Source organism: Pelmatolapia mariae, linkage group LG14, assembly GCF_036321145.2.
Source record: "Pelmatolapia mariae isolate MD_Pm_ZW linkage group LG14, Pm_UMD_F_2, whole genome shotgun sequence".
NCBI lineage: Eukaryota > Metazoa > Chordata > Actinopteri > Cichliformes > Cichlidae > Pelmatolapia > Pelmatolapia mariae.
The window spans coordinates 24,902,719-24,919,452 of record NC_086239.1 but is presented as its reverse complement, the minus strand read 5'-3'; the positions used below and the strand labels follow the sequence as shown (position 1 = coordinate 24,919,452).

The following is a 16,734-nucleotide window of genomic DNA, read 5'->3' as shown; positions in this document are numbered from 1 at the left end:
GTTTGAATATAATTTTATTTTCCTTCATGGGACCTCATTAATTGGTGGACACACCAATAAAAATGTCAGATGTTACAAAGCACATGTTCCATGTTAACACAAGGAGAATGCTAGCCACAGCAAGCCTCATTTGAAAGATTTAAATGATGTGCAACAACACACAATCCAATAAGAATGAAATTTATGTTAGAGTCTATGCAGATTTGCTCAGCGTAAACTCTGTTTACCCTCATAGTGCAGCATGCATGTGTGTCAGTCTGCAGATGGAGGAAGTTCTTTTATCATGTAGCTAGAAAACAATGATAAGCTAGTTGTGGTTGTGCTGGGAATTTGCAATAAATGTTTCATCACCCAAGCATAAATTTGTATATATGTATTACACTGACCTTGAATTTAACTGTAATTGTATAAATGACTTTTTTTAACTTCTTATTTAAGACTTAAAATGTGGATTCTATGATAGCCATTTATTGATGAGACTATTTATTTATTTATTCAAAACTGAGCTACATCAAAACTTGTAGTTCAAACACACTCACTCTTCTTTTCTGATTTGCCCCTGTTGCTTTCACCCAGGGCTAGATAAGCTCAGCATATATCCATAATGCATGGGTGCTTGTATCTATTTGTGTTTGCGCTGATTAATATTTATTTTATAACTTTTAATAGGACGTACTGTGTTGTTCTGCCCTGTAATCGACACTAACATGAGGATTTTAATAATTTACTCAAAACTGTATACACCTACTGTTAAATATTCTGTTGTGGTAAATAATTTTCAGCCGTGTATTTCTTCTGTTCAACCTCTGCATCGAACTGACTTGAATTAAAATGTACTTTAGGTCTTTGTTCCATTAACAGATAATGAAAGTGTGTTAGTTTTTCTAACAGATCATGTGACCCTGCATTTACTCTGTTCCTCATCGATGCACTTTTGCACAGTGCTTATGAATTTATTTTACAGAGCTGCACACTTACCTTGCGCTCACATGAACAAACCACTGCATGCAGTACACACACAGAGATAGATACACACAAAGTAGGTCACCTTGATGTGTGAGGCTGTGCTCAGCTGGTATATTTGTGTGTGTTTGTGTGTATTTGTGTTTTAGTGTTTATGTACCCTTGTGGATTGTGTTTTTGTTCTTTTACATTCCCCTCTGTGTCCTCCTGCCCCCCGAGAGAGTTGAGTCATTAGAATAGCTGGAAGTCACTTAGCCCAAACTATAATTTAATTACAGGACCTCAAGTCAGATGCACTTACACTCAGGAGCATCCACAGATAATGATATCATACAGTGAGTAAGAACATGAGGAGTGTAAATAAATGAGCCTGAGCTGTCATCATGCATCTCTGTGCATATTTGCACAAAGGGCATAAGACCAAAAAGCTATCAATAATGATAACAAAGCACAACACAGGAGGTGTGATTTCTTTTTCTTGGAAAAACAAAAGCAAATGAACATTCATAATATTCTTTATCACAATATTCTCTGAAAAAAAATACATCATGTAGTAGTTCTCTGTAACACAGCTTCCTTTTACAGATAAGGGTAATTTATTTCTATAAACCTCAGAACCTTTGCCACACTTTTTTTTCATCTTACTTTACGAGTACTTTTCAAATCTAAGGACATGGGATCATATACAAACAGCCATGTAAGCACTTACAGTAAACTGGCCTTACTCTGTTTCGAGAGAGCATCCACCCCACATGATTCCCTTATTATTTTAGCCCTGGCATTTAGTTTCCTGACTCCATTAAGCAAAAAAAAAAAAAAAAAAGGCGCGGGTGGGGGGGTTGAAAACAAAGCAATGAAAACCAATCTGCTGAAAATGGCTCGCACAGCCTGTGTAGATGGATTTCAAATGGAATTATTCAGTAAGTGATGGCTCCACCATTACACATAAACACAAATCTGAATTGTCCAAAAATAAAAAAATAAATACATGAATAAGACCCTCTACTTTTTATCATTTGCATTAAATTTTGTCAAAGGGCTTGTTCAGACAGGGGTGATTATTGGAATGACTCGTCAAATGAGTCGAGCCATGACACAAATAAAAATGCACCCTGATGAATCGAACCGGTCCTACACGGATATAGAACCGGTTGTAGTAGTATGCTGCGTTTGGCTCAACCCTCCAGTGACTGCCGTGAAAGTAACCACTGATGACGAAAGCGCGTAAATCAGCAGCTGGAAACGAGAGGCACTCTGGCTGCGCCGTTTGAACGGTGGACACAGGTGCCTCCCGACACAACCTCACCAGCTCCACATCCAAGAGACTGGAAAGCGTCTGCACACGTTCTCAGTTGGATGGTGATTTTTTTTTAAACATGAGCCGAGTGCTGTGCTGTTCTCGCGTCGTTCCAGCGTGGTGAACTTTACAAGCTAATGAGTCAAATTTGAACACTTAAAAGTGCCAAAAGAGGCAGAACAATGAATTCACTGGAGATGTCTACGACGTATCAGAGCTCCCCGGCGCCTAACCAAAGCTACCTTCCAACTGCCACCTACGACACGCCAGACCCCTCCGGGATGGAGAGGCAAATCCGCCTGCTGCTTTTCGGTTTGTGCGTAACCATCGCCGCTGTAACGTTAGTTGGAGGTGTGTATTCGCTGCTGTCTGTCCTCCGGATGAGGAAAAAAACCTCCCTGTGTGTCATTGTGGCTTCCATGTCGGTGGACGACCTGCTCAGTTTGGTCCCACTCGCTTTATTCATGCTCCTTCAGTGGGAAGCAAATGGAGGTGAAGGGTCGGGCAGCCTGTGCACTTTATCTGGACTTCTGTACGTGTTCCAAGGTGTTTCGAGCAATATGAAGGCTTGCCTTATAGCAGCCTACACTTTTTATGTCACCAAGAGATTCGGAGTGCTTCAGTCTGTGCGCCGGCCACTGAGAGTAATGTGGGCTATTGCCGGTGTGTGGGCGGTCAGCCTGGCCGTCAGTGTCCTACCTTTATGCGGATGGGGAAGCTTTACGCCGGCCTCTCTCGGGTGTTTCCCAGAGAGCGACAGTTTTTACATTTTGCTGCTCTTCTCTTTATATTTTCTGTGTTTTTGCGGCTTGTTATTTTTCTTTATCCCCCTCACTTACCAGCTGCTGTGCTCCAGGGAGCCCCAAAGGACTTTATTGTACCCCAGCTATCTAGAAATGGCAAGAGGACTGAGCGGGACCGCTCCTCTCTGTGATCTGCAGTCCTTTTCCCGGGACAGCCTGAATAAAAGTTTCGGGGCGTACAACGAACTGAGTCCAAGTTCGTGCGGGACAGAGCTCAGGGAGAAAGAGGACAGCAGTTTGTCCCCAGTGTCTGCCAGTGATCAAAGGACAGCTACTGTCGGGGATACGCCTGTGGTGTTTGCACAAAAGCGCTTCTCCATGATCCTGGCGGTTGTCAGAGTTATTTTATGGATGCCAATGATGGTAAGAAGCCCCATAAAAGCAAATGTCCCAGTAAATGGTGCCAAAAACAACACCATAATAACTTTTTAGCAAATGGCCTGCCAACCCATTGATCTACTTGGCTTGGAACCTTTTAGTTGTATTACCTTGAAATGAAATAATTTATTATTCATTTAGTTGGAATGCTATTCAGCCCTCGGTTTGTAGAAAATCTATGAAACTCCAACCGAAATCTAACACGAAACCGCCTCATAATTATAGAACAACCTCTGGCCAACAAAATAAAACCTCAATACCTAACCTTAAAGTAAAATCACTTTAACCCAAGGTCTCTGTTTGGCTTCATATAGCTACACAGATTGTTTTGGTGATTTATTGCCATAATCGGTGAGGTGAGCAGACCACTGAAAATAATCGTAAAGAGTTATATTGTATGTTTCTGGCCAAGGGTGACGTCAGCAGCCACCATCCGATCAAATCCACGAAAGTGCTTAACAGCCAATTAGAGACTAGCAGGGTCTCTGTGTGGCACGCGGCTGAACAGTATCCCCCAATCAAATCACTGTTCTTGGTGTATGCTGTAAGCTGTAAGGGTTAATAATGTGGAGGGGAAATAAAGTGGGGTCGTTTAATAGAAGTGTTTTGTTCTCTTTTTACTTTCTCTGTCACTAAAAATGAATGAAATTCCTTATCTTGTTAAAGACTCCATCAGAAATCCTTCACAGTGAGGCGGACACATTGTGAATGATGTCCTTAGTTGCCAGAGATTGAAATGTGGAATTTATTAATAATCTGACATCTTTGAATTATTTCAATTTAACTTCACGGTTTGCTGCCTGTCTTGTAAAACCTTGATATTTTTTAAAAGAAGGTTTTTTTTAATGCATTTTTTGTATTTCACAAAATAACCTCCCTAAAAGGCTTTGAGAACAATTGTTTGCAAGTTTTATGTAACACCTTTAGGGCACTATTCACTGGGTTTGCTTTGTGAAATACATCCATGCTTTGCAACACCAAGTTCCTCTGTTACAAGAGTTGTTCTTGTTCAAACAAAAAAAAAAAAAGAAAGCAAAAGAAAAAAGTGTAGGTGATAAATGCTGTGCAGCAGTGATGGACAAAGAGAATTGGCATTCCAAACTTGCAACCCTCTCAAATGAATAAAAACAAATGATGATTAATACGAAAATGTCAAGATATCACCGGTCAGAAATACAGTAATTTCACAAGTTTTGTTTCTGTGGATTAGAATATTTTCATTGGTGTTGGTTTTGTTTTATTGTAGCTGTATTATTTGTAGCCATCTTTAAAATTGAGCACATTCAGGTGCAATGCTAAAGTGCCGCTGGCCCACTGGAATACGGAACATAGGAAAATTAAAATCAAGAAAGCCCAGTATGTGTGAAAGGTCTGTGCAATTTATTTTCATTCATGTGTCTCCCTCCCACAACTTCCTCATGCATATTAAATCAGAGACTCCTCAATGACTTAATTTCTCTCCTTTTTTCCCCCCTCACAGACTTTGGTACTGGTGCGCCACGCAATCAATGCACGCAGCTCCTCCCTGGAGACTTTGAGCTTCTTTCTCACTCTGCTGGCGCCTGCGGTCACTCCGTTATTCATGCTTTCTGAGCGCTGGATCCACATGCCATGTGGCTGCTTCATTAACTGCAAACGGGAACCAACACCAGAACCCTCAGGTAGATGATGGCACAGCACAAATTAACTAACTGTGCACAACCAAATGTCTTTTTACACAGTAAAAGCCAAAACAACTGTTCCAGTGTGGTACAGGGGAACGGTGATGATTTTGCAGGGTGAAGAAAATAAAATTTTCTCACTTTTCTTTTTCACAGTGATGAAAAGAAGATTTAAGTTCAACCTTTCCTTCCAACAAGGCTACGGAGTGTACAAGTTGTCACATGCCACCATGTCACATAACAGTCCTCCCATTGAGAAGCCTGCTTATCACAGCCTTTTTAACTGTGACTTCCCTAATGCCCGTCATGATGCGCTTCAAAGTGGTGCGCTCTCTAGGCTGGGGCCCAATTTTGATTTCAGCACCACGTGCCCAGTGGACAGCTCCTCTCATGCAGATCTTCTATTGGAAGCAGTGGCTGGTGGCGGGGAGGCACTGGCTGATTGTGCTCCACTTCCCCATGAGAACCATGGGAATGATGAGAAATTCCGCTGTGTCCCTTCATTGGCTTCTCATCACCGGGAACAGGATCATAGTCTCACTGACACGTCATCAGTGTTTGAGGGGCCTGAGAGGAGGCTTTCACATGAGGAGTGTCGGAAAATCGAGCTGACAGACTGGGAGTGGTGCAGGAGTAAATCCGAGAGAACGCCCAGACAGGTACACCAGCATTCAGTGTAACCAGTTTATTTGTTGGCTCTTGAACCATTAAATGAATCATTTGTGTCTGTCACTTTGTGGTTTATGGCTGGCATTAGGCGATTTTTCCATACACTGCCACTCTATTGCTTTCATAAATTAATCAAAGAAACCTAGGCTTTACCATGCAACGTGCAGTAACATAGTGTAGTGGTGATCATTTAAGAGTAATTAGTGTTTCGTGACCATAAAACAGACACATTTCTTAATCTCCCTTTGTGCATTTACATTTTGTTTGAAAGGAAATTAATTTTTTTTATTGTGGTCCATTTGTATAGAGACACAGGACGATAGACGATGGAATAGGGTGCAATATTTACACAGCCAGCCTTTAAGGAAGTGTTTGATGAGAAAGGCTTACATACTGTTGGTTTGGGGCGGGGGGGGGGGGGGGGGGGGGGGGTTCACATCTAAAAATATGCCTCTTTATAATCAAGCTGACAGCCTTGGAACTGTGCGTGAGATTTAGATAAAATGTTTAAAATCCTCTCTCCTCTCCTCTCCTCTCCTTGCATATTCTTATCTGTGCTGAGCTTTTATCACTTATAGAGCAATCGATCAAGTTACCACACACCATTTTAGTAGCCAATGCCAGCCTGTCTTTCAAAACCAAATATACATCCACAAACTTAAAATTTATTATGTCTAGTGAATTTCTTTTTCTTTTAAGTTGGAGGAATGTGCATCTTTAAAATGCTTACAGTTTAAAGATCAGCATCAGTGAGATTCATTGGATATTAGCTCTCTCGTGTGTGTTTATGAACAATTTGTGCAGGTTAAATTTTGAGTGAAAGTTGAATTTAAAAAACAAACAAACAAAAAAACCAAACTTATTTCCAATTCATTCTGTAGTTCAAGTTTAATCAAACACACACATTGATTCAGTATATACTGTATAGTGGTGTTTCTATACCGGGACTCAAAGTTATCATTTATTCAAGTACTCAATATTTTACTCTATCCACTAGCAAAGTCAAAGAGCACTAAAGCTTGAGACAGTTTGCTAGAGACCACTATCCACTAATCCATTTTAATCCATTTCTTTCTTTGTTGTTGACATCCTGTGTTCTTATAATACCAGAAGCTTAATTCTCTTTGTGTTTCGCTAGAGCCAACTGAATTGTTAAACAAGGACAAAGCAGTAAAGGCCTAATGATTAATGTATCCTGGCATTGGAGATAACAGACACAGATGAGAGAGCAGCCTCACTTGTGAAACAGAGCAGCCACAGGCATTAACTTTGTAACCAAACTGTGACTTTTAGAACAGTAACACTATCAGACTTGATATAGGCTCATTCAGTAGACTGTGGATGTAAACAGACATGGAAACATACAGGCATGTACACACATGAACATGCTGTAGCTGTCTCTCCTTCTTTTTCTTTCTCTGCTCTACTTATAAGTTTGAAATGTTTCACTCTGAAAATCACCAGAGGGTGGAAAATCCATGGAGCATGCATCTACAGCTTGGTTTTGGCACTCACTTTGCATCATGTATAAGTCTAAGATGCTCACTGCTGGCGTGTGTATTTGTGTGTGTATGTGTGTGTGCGTTTCCCTGCCCTACTTCTCAGTATACTAGTCTATATATATGTCTCTCTAGGCGTTAATCATTGATTGGGGTCTTTAAATGTGGAATCACGATTACAGTGCAGTTTACAAACAAACATAAAAACACTGCCAAACAACAAAGAAAAATGAAGCCTTTTTTTCTGTATCCATCAACCATTATGCTCCTCAAACACATTTACAAAAGACATAAAGAAACACACACACACAACGTGTTATTACTGTATAAATACAGAAAGCCAAACAACAGATGAAAGACAAGCCAAAATACTTTGTGATTTATAGTTCTTCCAAGCTGTGTTTTGTTCCGTGTTAGCAGACTAGATGTCATTACCCATCGTCTTTTCTCCTTACTGTCAGCCCATCTGGCCTTCAGGAGCCAGGGAAAGAGGTGGAATTAGAGCTTAAACACATCTTTACCCTCTCTGTGACATATCTGTTAGGAAGCACAGAGTCAGGGTGAACTTACAAGCCCTTTTCCCCAAGAGGAAATGGAGAACTAATGTGCATTAAGGTATGGAGGACTGAAACCAATTTACTCTAAAGAAAAAGATTGTCCAATGCAATGAAATATAGAGACTTAAAAAAATACTGACTTTGAATAGGTATGAAGTTGATACAATTTAAATAATAGATTACTGTATGTGTGTATGCTGACACTTCAATTAATTAAAGGTGTGAAATAAGCAAATGAGTCATGCTGACAACCTGATGCTTTGCTGTCCTAATGTGTTTATCCTTATTTAGTGTATTTGAATACCAAGATTTTAATATCAACTAACCTTAAACACAAAGAATGGGAATGCTATTAATTAGTAATTGAGAATAACTTACTTACTGTTTACTTAAGTGTTATTTAACTGTTCAGTTCTTAAGCTATTACTGTTTACAAGACACCGTGCGGCCACAAATCTGAGGAAAAAATGAAAACTTTCAGGGAATATTACCTTCTGCATCGCTCTACAGTCCCAAGTTTCCAAATGACCTGTTTACAAACAAACAGGCAAGTTACATTGTTCTCTTACAATCTGGGGGAACTTCAAATAACTATAGGACACACATGTGTTTACTTTGGGACAACAGTCTCAACAGTCATTCCTGTAGGAGGCACAAAACTCTGTTTACTGATGTTCATTTATGTTTCATTTATACGTCTAACCACAAGTTATGCTGGCTGTAATCAAAATTACTGTTCTTCTTTCTTCTTCCAATAATTCTTTTAATTTGAATCAACATAAACATTACACAAAATATCTTATTTAAACAATATATAACCTATTAACAGCAAGTCTTGGTATTCATCTAAAAAGGCAATGAAATATAGTGAAACATCAAAAAATATCTCAGTATTAGTCAACTTCAATACAGTATTTGTGCTCTTCAGTTGTCACCTGCTGTAAATTAAAAAGGAAAAAAAACTAACTGGATCTAACTTGTTACAGTAAAAGTTATTTACCGTTCCTTTAAAATAAATATTATTTTTATGCCGATTTTTGGATCACAACATGTGCCTGGCAATGTTCCCTCTAAGCTGCGCACGTGCGCAATTGCGCACTGCTGGCATGGTCTCTGCGCACAGAAAATCTGTGTTGCGCACAAAAAAAATCTAACCTGATTTGAAATTAAAATTAATACTTTAACAATTCTGTTTTGCAGTGTTAGTCAGTAAGTGACTGGCTGCTCCCGTATGGGATTAGAACGATTCCACCTTATCCCATAGTCCAGCCAATTTACATTCGTATATACGCAGCTAATCAAGGTTGTTGACAGGCTATGACAGCATACTTATGTGCCGACACCGGTGTTTTAGCGAGCAAAGCGGCGTGGCTGATGTGGAGTGAAGCCACATTAATGAAACGTGTACAACCATTGGAGATGTGAGCAGGACAGACGGAACAATTACGGAAAAAGTGTGGACTTTATACCAGTTTTTAAATTGTTTTGATAGGCCACGTAAAACCAGAGTTGTGATAAAAATATATGCAATGTTTGGTTTTCTTCCTGAATACTATCGTTGTTTATATTTACTGCGGGAAGAAACGGTAAAACGGCGTTTTAGAAGGAAAAAGGCTCGAAAGCCTGTGAGCAAAAACAAACTCCACCCACCTTTCCTATTCGTCCAAAAAAGTACCATGTCGACCAATCAAAAAATGATATGGCAACGTGACATCTAGTTGTTACAAAACTGGGAGAAGTTTTAGGAGTGATGACGGTGCTTTGAGATGTGAGTGATTTGAGAAGTTTAGCGCAAATCTTGTGTAGTTAGTGTGTAGTGTAGTCAATAGTTTTGTTGTGTGTGTCAGAACAATGAGGCGACTGCTGAATGTTACAGGTGTTACAGGAGTGATACATCTCCTGTTGTCAGGCCTGCAGGTATCAGGCTGCTGTTCTACTTTATCTAATAGTGGACAGAAATTATTTTTTGGAGTGGCGCAAATAATTTGTGTGGCATCAGATTTGATGCAGAACAGCTGATTGTTCTGTAAATAGTTTGAAATGTTTATTTAAAAACGCCTTGGCTGCATTTAAAAAAAATAGCTGCAAAAAAACTTTGTTGTTTGCCAAACTGAGTTACTTTTTTAAAGAAGTAACTATATAATTAATTGCCCAACATTGGTCATTATATACTGTATTTTGCAGACAGAGAGCTACAGACTCTCTCCCAGACCACAGACTCATAATGCAAGTCAGAGCTTTTTTTAAAAAGAAAGAAAGTTGTGTTTTCAAAATTGGAGTTCAAGTTATTTTTACTTCCAATAGTGTTAGCATACTACACAGGTCATGAACACAATTTTTTTTTTACATTTTCATTGTAAGTGGGCTAAAGCAGTTAATTAAAAGTAGTCTAACATAAATGTAAATGCTGTAATTTGATTATCTTAATAAACCATGTAACTTGGATGGATTCAATGCTGGCGTGACCACATTGCACACGTCTGATGTCGCTCACAGTGGTCCAAGGGATCGCTCAGGGAGTTTGTGTGTTCGCTCAGACACGTGAAAAATTAGAGGGAACATTGGTGCCTGGACATGTTAGCATCCATGTACAGTGCTTAACAAATTTATAAGCTTTATTAGCCTAAAAAACAAGAAAACAGAAATATTTTAGAAATCTTTCAGAAGCTTGTTTTTATACAAAAAAATAACTGAATTCATTGGACGTAATTCGTGTGTTTATACCCAAATTTGAATCGGCATACTGGCCTTTTTTTAAGAAAGTCGGGAATTAAGCAAGTACAACATTCCACCCCTAATATTTTTTTTCTGTTTAGGAGTGCAAGTAAGTAACTTTAGTTTTTCATACTAAATAAAGTAATATTAATGTGTTTTACTATAATTTTCTCCCTTGGTGCATTTAACAGTTTATTTCAAAGTTTATGGATATGGATATTTTAGCACTAAAGGACTTGCACATCTTAGTGGATTAAACAGTACAGAAACATAAAAAAAATAATTTGGTAATTACATTGGATGGCCGTTTAATACATTTAAGCACAGTAAAATGTGAATGTAATGATTATTTAGAACTTAATGCATCCTACAGCCTAAAATATGACATTAAGGCTGCTCTTGCTAATTATCTTACATTGACATACTGTCAATGTAAGTATGTCACCAGTTTGCTGACATGCATACTTACTGGAGGCAGTTTCAACCTGTTATCCAATAGCTGAATCTTACTTGTTTGAGCTATGAATATATGGCTGCTAAGACCGTCGACCTCTTCCTGGAGTGGCTTTTATAACAACAATAAGCCCACATGGCATCATATATTTAATTGGTATATTTCAGTTGTATTTCACGGTATGGAAAGAGAGTGTCATGCTGTGTGTATAGACTGTAAATAAGTCACTGATTACATTTTTTTTTTATGTGATGCATTTGTCATCATTCCATCTTCTCTTAAATAATATCTATATTTTTCAGTTTTATGCGCACTCACTACGCAAGTGATTGCACTATAACTCTGTTAGCAAATTTTTAAAAAAAAGTTATCATCACTGCAAAGATCAGCACCATGTTTAATGGCGATCCAGTAGTTTTGTTGCCATTTCCTTAATCACTGGGGTCAACATCAATTTGGCATAAAAAATCAGAACAGACTTACTGTCGGCAATAGGGAAACAGTTCAAAATATGTTAGAATACACTGACTGGGCGCTATACAAGTACAGGCCTTATTAGCATTCATTTTAAAATATCATCACATCTGCATTGGCAGAATTTGAAATTAGCTCCCTTAGTCCCTTAGCCCCCCTTTCCATTCCACCCTACACCCACTAGAAAAGCATGGTTATATGCACGAAAATATCTGACAACATTCACACCCCACTTGTGCAGGTGTAAGCCTTCTGTGTTGTCCCACCACTTCTTATTTTTTATGCAGACTTTTTTTTAACCTTATATTACTCATTCGATCTATTCTGCAAATAGCTTCAGCTGACCAAAGTCCTCTAGCACAAGTTAGATTTTCGTTGGACAACACAAAAGATGTGCAAAATGGTTATCGTGGCTTTTTTTAAAGGCATTTTAAAAATAAAAGAAAAAAATTAACTTTATTGAGATGGAAAAGGAAAAGCCAGGCGATCCTTTGGGGAGCATGTTAAAATAGTATTTTATATGTAAGATGAAGAAAGGCATGTGAAAATATCCAGAAAGAAATCAATCAGTGTGCTTCCCACATGATGTGTTCTGAACGTTATTTGATTTACGTGACAATGTGTTTTCAGCTCAGCTTTGCAGTCTTTGTCTCTCCCTCCATGTCTCTCTCCATTCACAATGAGGCAAACATAATGACAGGGAACCAGGCAGATTTGGGGGAGATTGCCAAGAGACTGGCATCTGCTTTGTTTCTGTTGTGCATCATAGTCACAATCAGATTATTATATTTAAACTAAATAATTTAGAAGCTTAATTAGACCTGCCACAGGTCTCCCTACTTCTGTGCCACATGATGCTTCTATTTTCCTCTGCCATCAGTATGCACCGTCTCAAACATATTTTCACAGAGGCTCACTTTGATCTACTCTCTGGCATCATAATCTCTACAAAAGCAGTGTAAATGTGTGACTGAAAAATATGAAATATGATTGAAAAAATGAAAATTAAACTAAAAATGTAGACTCATAATTAAAAGCAAGCTGATAAGCCGTTGGAGAAAATTTGCCTGATCCTGTGCACTGAAACTTTGCTATTCTAATCTAATAACGGCCAAATAATATATCAGTCATTATTTGTATTTGTGTTTTTTTTCACTGAAAGGTCTGTTGGCCTCTACATGCGTGAAGTCTTGACATCTCATTTTAACAGCCGAGTGCTGTTGTTAGGGCTCTACATGCAAGCGTCATTAATTCTTGGATAGAAATGATTGGTCAGCACATTCATCTTACTGCACTTGACATCAGGCACATAATGTAACTTCAGTTACTTTAAACAACAGGAATGAGATGGAAAATGAGTTGTAGTCACAGTGAAGTATTAGTTGCTTTGGATTTATTGTCAAGAATGAACGGCCAAGGCAGAATTTAATAGCAGTTTGATTTTCAAATAAAGACGATGTGCTAAATTCTGACTGAATTTTTGTTCTTTTCTGTGTTTTTCCTGTGCAGCGATCATCAGGTGGTCTATCAATTCCCCTGTGCGCCTTTCAGGGAACTGTATCTTTACAAGCACCTACAGGGAAGACGCTGTCTCTCTCCACCTACGAGGTCAGCAGTGATGGTCGAAAGATCTCCCCGAACAATGCCAAAAAGGTAATGTCATCTCAGCACTCTCTTTGTTTAAACTCACGTTGCAAGACAGAATTTATTTCCTCCGTAGTATGGCATTGTGGGAAATGCTCTTTGCATTCGTACTGAGAATAAATACAAATATGAATCGCTTGCCTACTCCTTTGTTACAGGATATTACATGCTGTGATCAGCGATCACTATAATTTACTTAAATGTGTTTGTTTGTGTTTAAATGAAAAGAAAGGGGTAAATTATGATTTAGTTAGCTTTAAAAATGTTGTTAGGTACATTTTTAAGCTTTGAAATCATTTTCCAGTCTGTAAGTAAATCTAGTCTGAAATTAAGCTAAGATCTGCCTGGCTCTGGCATCATATTTAAGATTTAAGCGAGGTAAATATTGTTTGTGGGATCAATTTTACTCTCTTATATAGCCATCAAGAGCGACATAGTTTTAGCCATTTCTCTCACCATCATAACATTCTAGATTATTTTTCCTGTCATGTGTTCCTGATTACAACACAACTCACTTCTAGAATTAGCCCTATAAGACCTTGAATCAGTGAAATGTGGAAAAGGAAATTCCTAGTTATCAATAAATATAAAATATGTCCATATGCGCTATGTAACAAATAAAAAGAAACCATTTATTTTCATAAAATGACTAGCTTAAAAAAGTAGATTTAAAATTTCTTCAGGGAGTTCCACTGGGAAAAGATTAATGGAATAGAGTTTTAGAAATCAATTATAACATTGTGAGATATTTTTGTACGACATCAAGTGAAATAACAGTTGTATTACACACTGTGGTCCAAAACAAAACATGAAATCTCTCTTCCCCTCAGGTGGAAGTTTATCGTTCGAAGTCAGTTGGCCATGAGCCCAGTGCAGACGAAACAGCATCCAGAGGCCAGGGTGGAGATGTGAACGCCAGCTGTGTAGGAATGGGGATGGAGATTGGAATGGAGATGGGAATTGGAGCTGGGGTTGGGGACACTAATGTCAAGATCCATCTTGAAGTTTTGGAAATTTGTGACAATGAAGAGGCAATGGACAGCGTCTCTATCATATCTAACATCAGTCAGTCCTCCACCCATGCCCGCTCGCCATCACTTCGTTACTCCCGAAGAGAGAACCGCTTTGTCTCCTGTGACCTGGGTGAGACTGCTTCTTACTCCCTGCTCATCCCCAGCAGTGGCACCACAGAAGCAGAGACCATAAATATCACTATACCTGACACTGTGGAGGCTCATCGGCAGAACAGCCGACGCCAGACACAGGAGAGCTCGGGGTATCATGAGGAGATACAGCTGCTCAATGAGGCCTATAGAAAGCAAGCTGGGGAGAGGGAAGAGTGACATACATACAGAATAATAATAGGGTGGCTCTCTGGTGGAGGTTGAAAAAGCACCTCAGACAGTAAAGGCTGTGAGACAAATTTCCTAATCATTCCACATTTACTTCTTTCTGATCACCACTCTAACAGAGTTGACAGGTGACCCAAATAGAGGCTTAGCTGAAGACTGTAATAGTCTGTTTGCCTACTCTTGTACTTCCTCTTTAGCTAATATCAGGAGAGCACATTTACTGCCTATATGTAGAGTACACAGAGATAGATTAGACTGTAAAATGATATATATTGTAAATCGAGTGGAACACAGACCTATGTCAAATAGACAGTAGAAGAGAATCAGAATTTAGCAGTGTATGTGTATTCTTGCTTTCACCATATGCCAGTTTGTTATCACAGAAGAAGCAGGTAGAAGAAAAAATCAGATGTAAAGGAGGAAAAAAGGACCAAGGTGTGATCACGTGTCTGACATGAAACAGCTCCAGTAGACTACGTCACTGGTGACTCAGCTGTGAGGCGAGGGGTCACCTGACCCATGTGTCTGACTCATCTGAGCATGTGTTGTGCATTTTAGTATCTGTGCCCATAGAGATGAGGGTATATGTTTGAGAGCATTGATCTGTGATGTCAGTTAACAAAAATCTTCACATGCTTACCGTGAAAAAAAAAAAAGTGTTTATTCTGCATATATTTCTTTGAATTGTGTTTCATTTTCACCCAGCTGCAATGTCTAAAATGTCTATCTGCTATCTAATTTGGGGCTGGGAGGGTAGGGTGGATCCACCATCACTGTTTAGGATGTAAAACAAGAAGAGGTGAAGCAAGCATTTTTTTTTTTGTTACTTCTTCAGAACAGTTTTCTGCCTTGCACATGTTTTGTGCAATTTAAATGAGTGACTGTGCATATTTTACCACAGCAGGCAGCATATGAATGTACATTCCAGAACCACTTCGGGGGATCATCTGTCTGCCCGCTCGGTTTGCTTCCCATCCAATCGGTGAGCCACAGGGACCTCTTACTTTCTATCTAATACATGCATATATTCAGGACTGGAGTAAAATTTTCATAGATGGGACTGTGTAAATCAGTATTGTTTGACAGGGGTTAAGAATGTCTTTCTGAATCATATAAATCTTCATTCTCTCAGATGACATCATTATTTATATGCACATATACATGTACTTGTGTGTAGAAAAAACAGTGGAACTGGTATTGAAGACTAATTTTAAAGTATATATGTATTTATGTTTGTTTTATGGTGATGTCTTCTATATGTTAGCTGTTTGGTTTTTTGAACTTCAACACAGCATTGGCACAGCGAGGACTTCATTTGCAAGCTTTTGAATTGTTCTTTAGGGAGTCCCAGCCATCAGCCTCAATGTCTCCCATCCTCCTGAAGACTGTTTTCATTAAAGATTCATACAAGAAAATTGCCTCCAATGGTACTGCGATGCATTCCTAGTTCAAGCGCTCCTAGGCAAAATGTGAGAGTAAATACTGTACAGGCATATGAATCGTGATGAATGCAACACTGTATTCAATGTCAACCATTTCAACTGTTAATGGTGCCAAAGGTTTTTAGCTGAGCAGTGCTCCGTCTTTCCAGCTTAACAGCGTGGATGTGATTCCATTATGTGTTTGTTCTCATTGTTAAACTACAGCTCAGCTTCTGGTCCAGAATTTTCATAAATTCAGCAAGTAATTGTTATTTGTCTTGTTATTAAGAATTCTGAGTTGCACATCAGCTGCACCAGTGTTTGCATGTTTATTCATTCATGTCAACCATCTGGAGCTATTTGGTAACACACCATTTGGATTCAAATGGAATTATTTACCACAAATTAAAAGGCAAGTAAAGTGCAATAGTTAGCTACTTTGGAGAGTGACCTATATAATATGTAACATCATTGGTTGCTGTGCCCCTAGGGTTTGGAATGTGACTAATCCACAACAGCTGTATGATGTCTTTATTCTGCTCAGTGTTCAAGATGGCAGAAAAACAGCATCAAAAACATATTTCTCTTATAAGCTATTTCATAGGCAAAATTCTGAAATTGCTTATTATATATTATCTGTGTACAGCTAACAGTTATTTTGAAAGCAAATGACAAGAAAGTAGGAGAAAATTTAAAAGAACTGCATGAGGCTGCAAAAGCATAACGTAAAAAAACAAAACAAAACTGCAATATCAGAAACCTTGACCAGAAGCTATTCCTGATGTTTTCATCAGTTCTCTCTGATTCAAGGACTTTCACCTCCCACTCACAACCTCACTGATTATGC

General features: G+C 38.7%; 1 protein-coding gene across 1 annotated transcript; it reads left to right on the top strand.

Annotated features, from left to right (window-relative positions):
- The first annotated feature begins 2,265 nt into the window (after window positions 1–2,265).
- LOC134641447 (probable G-protein coupled receptor 149) lies at window positions 2,266–16,117 on the top strand. Its single transcript, XM_063493873.1, has 5 exons — window positions 2,266–3,426; window positions 4,922–5,102; window positions 5,259–5,761; window positions 12,980–13,123; window positions 13,945–16,117. The coding sequence occupies exons 1-5, from the start codon at window positions 2,443–2,445 to the stop codon at window positions 14,455–14,457; spliced, it is 2,325 nt and encodes a 774-aa protein (XP_063349943.1). The 5' UTR covers window positions 2,266–2,442; the 3' UTR covers window positions 14,458–16,117.
- The last annotated feature ends 617 nt before the right edge of the window (window positions 16,118–16,734 follow it).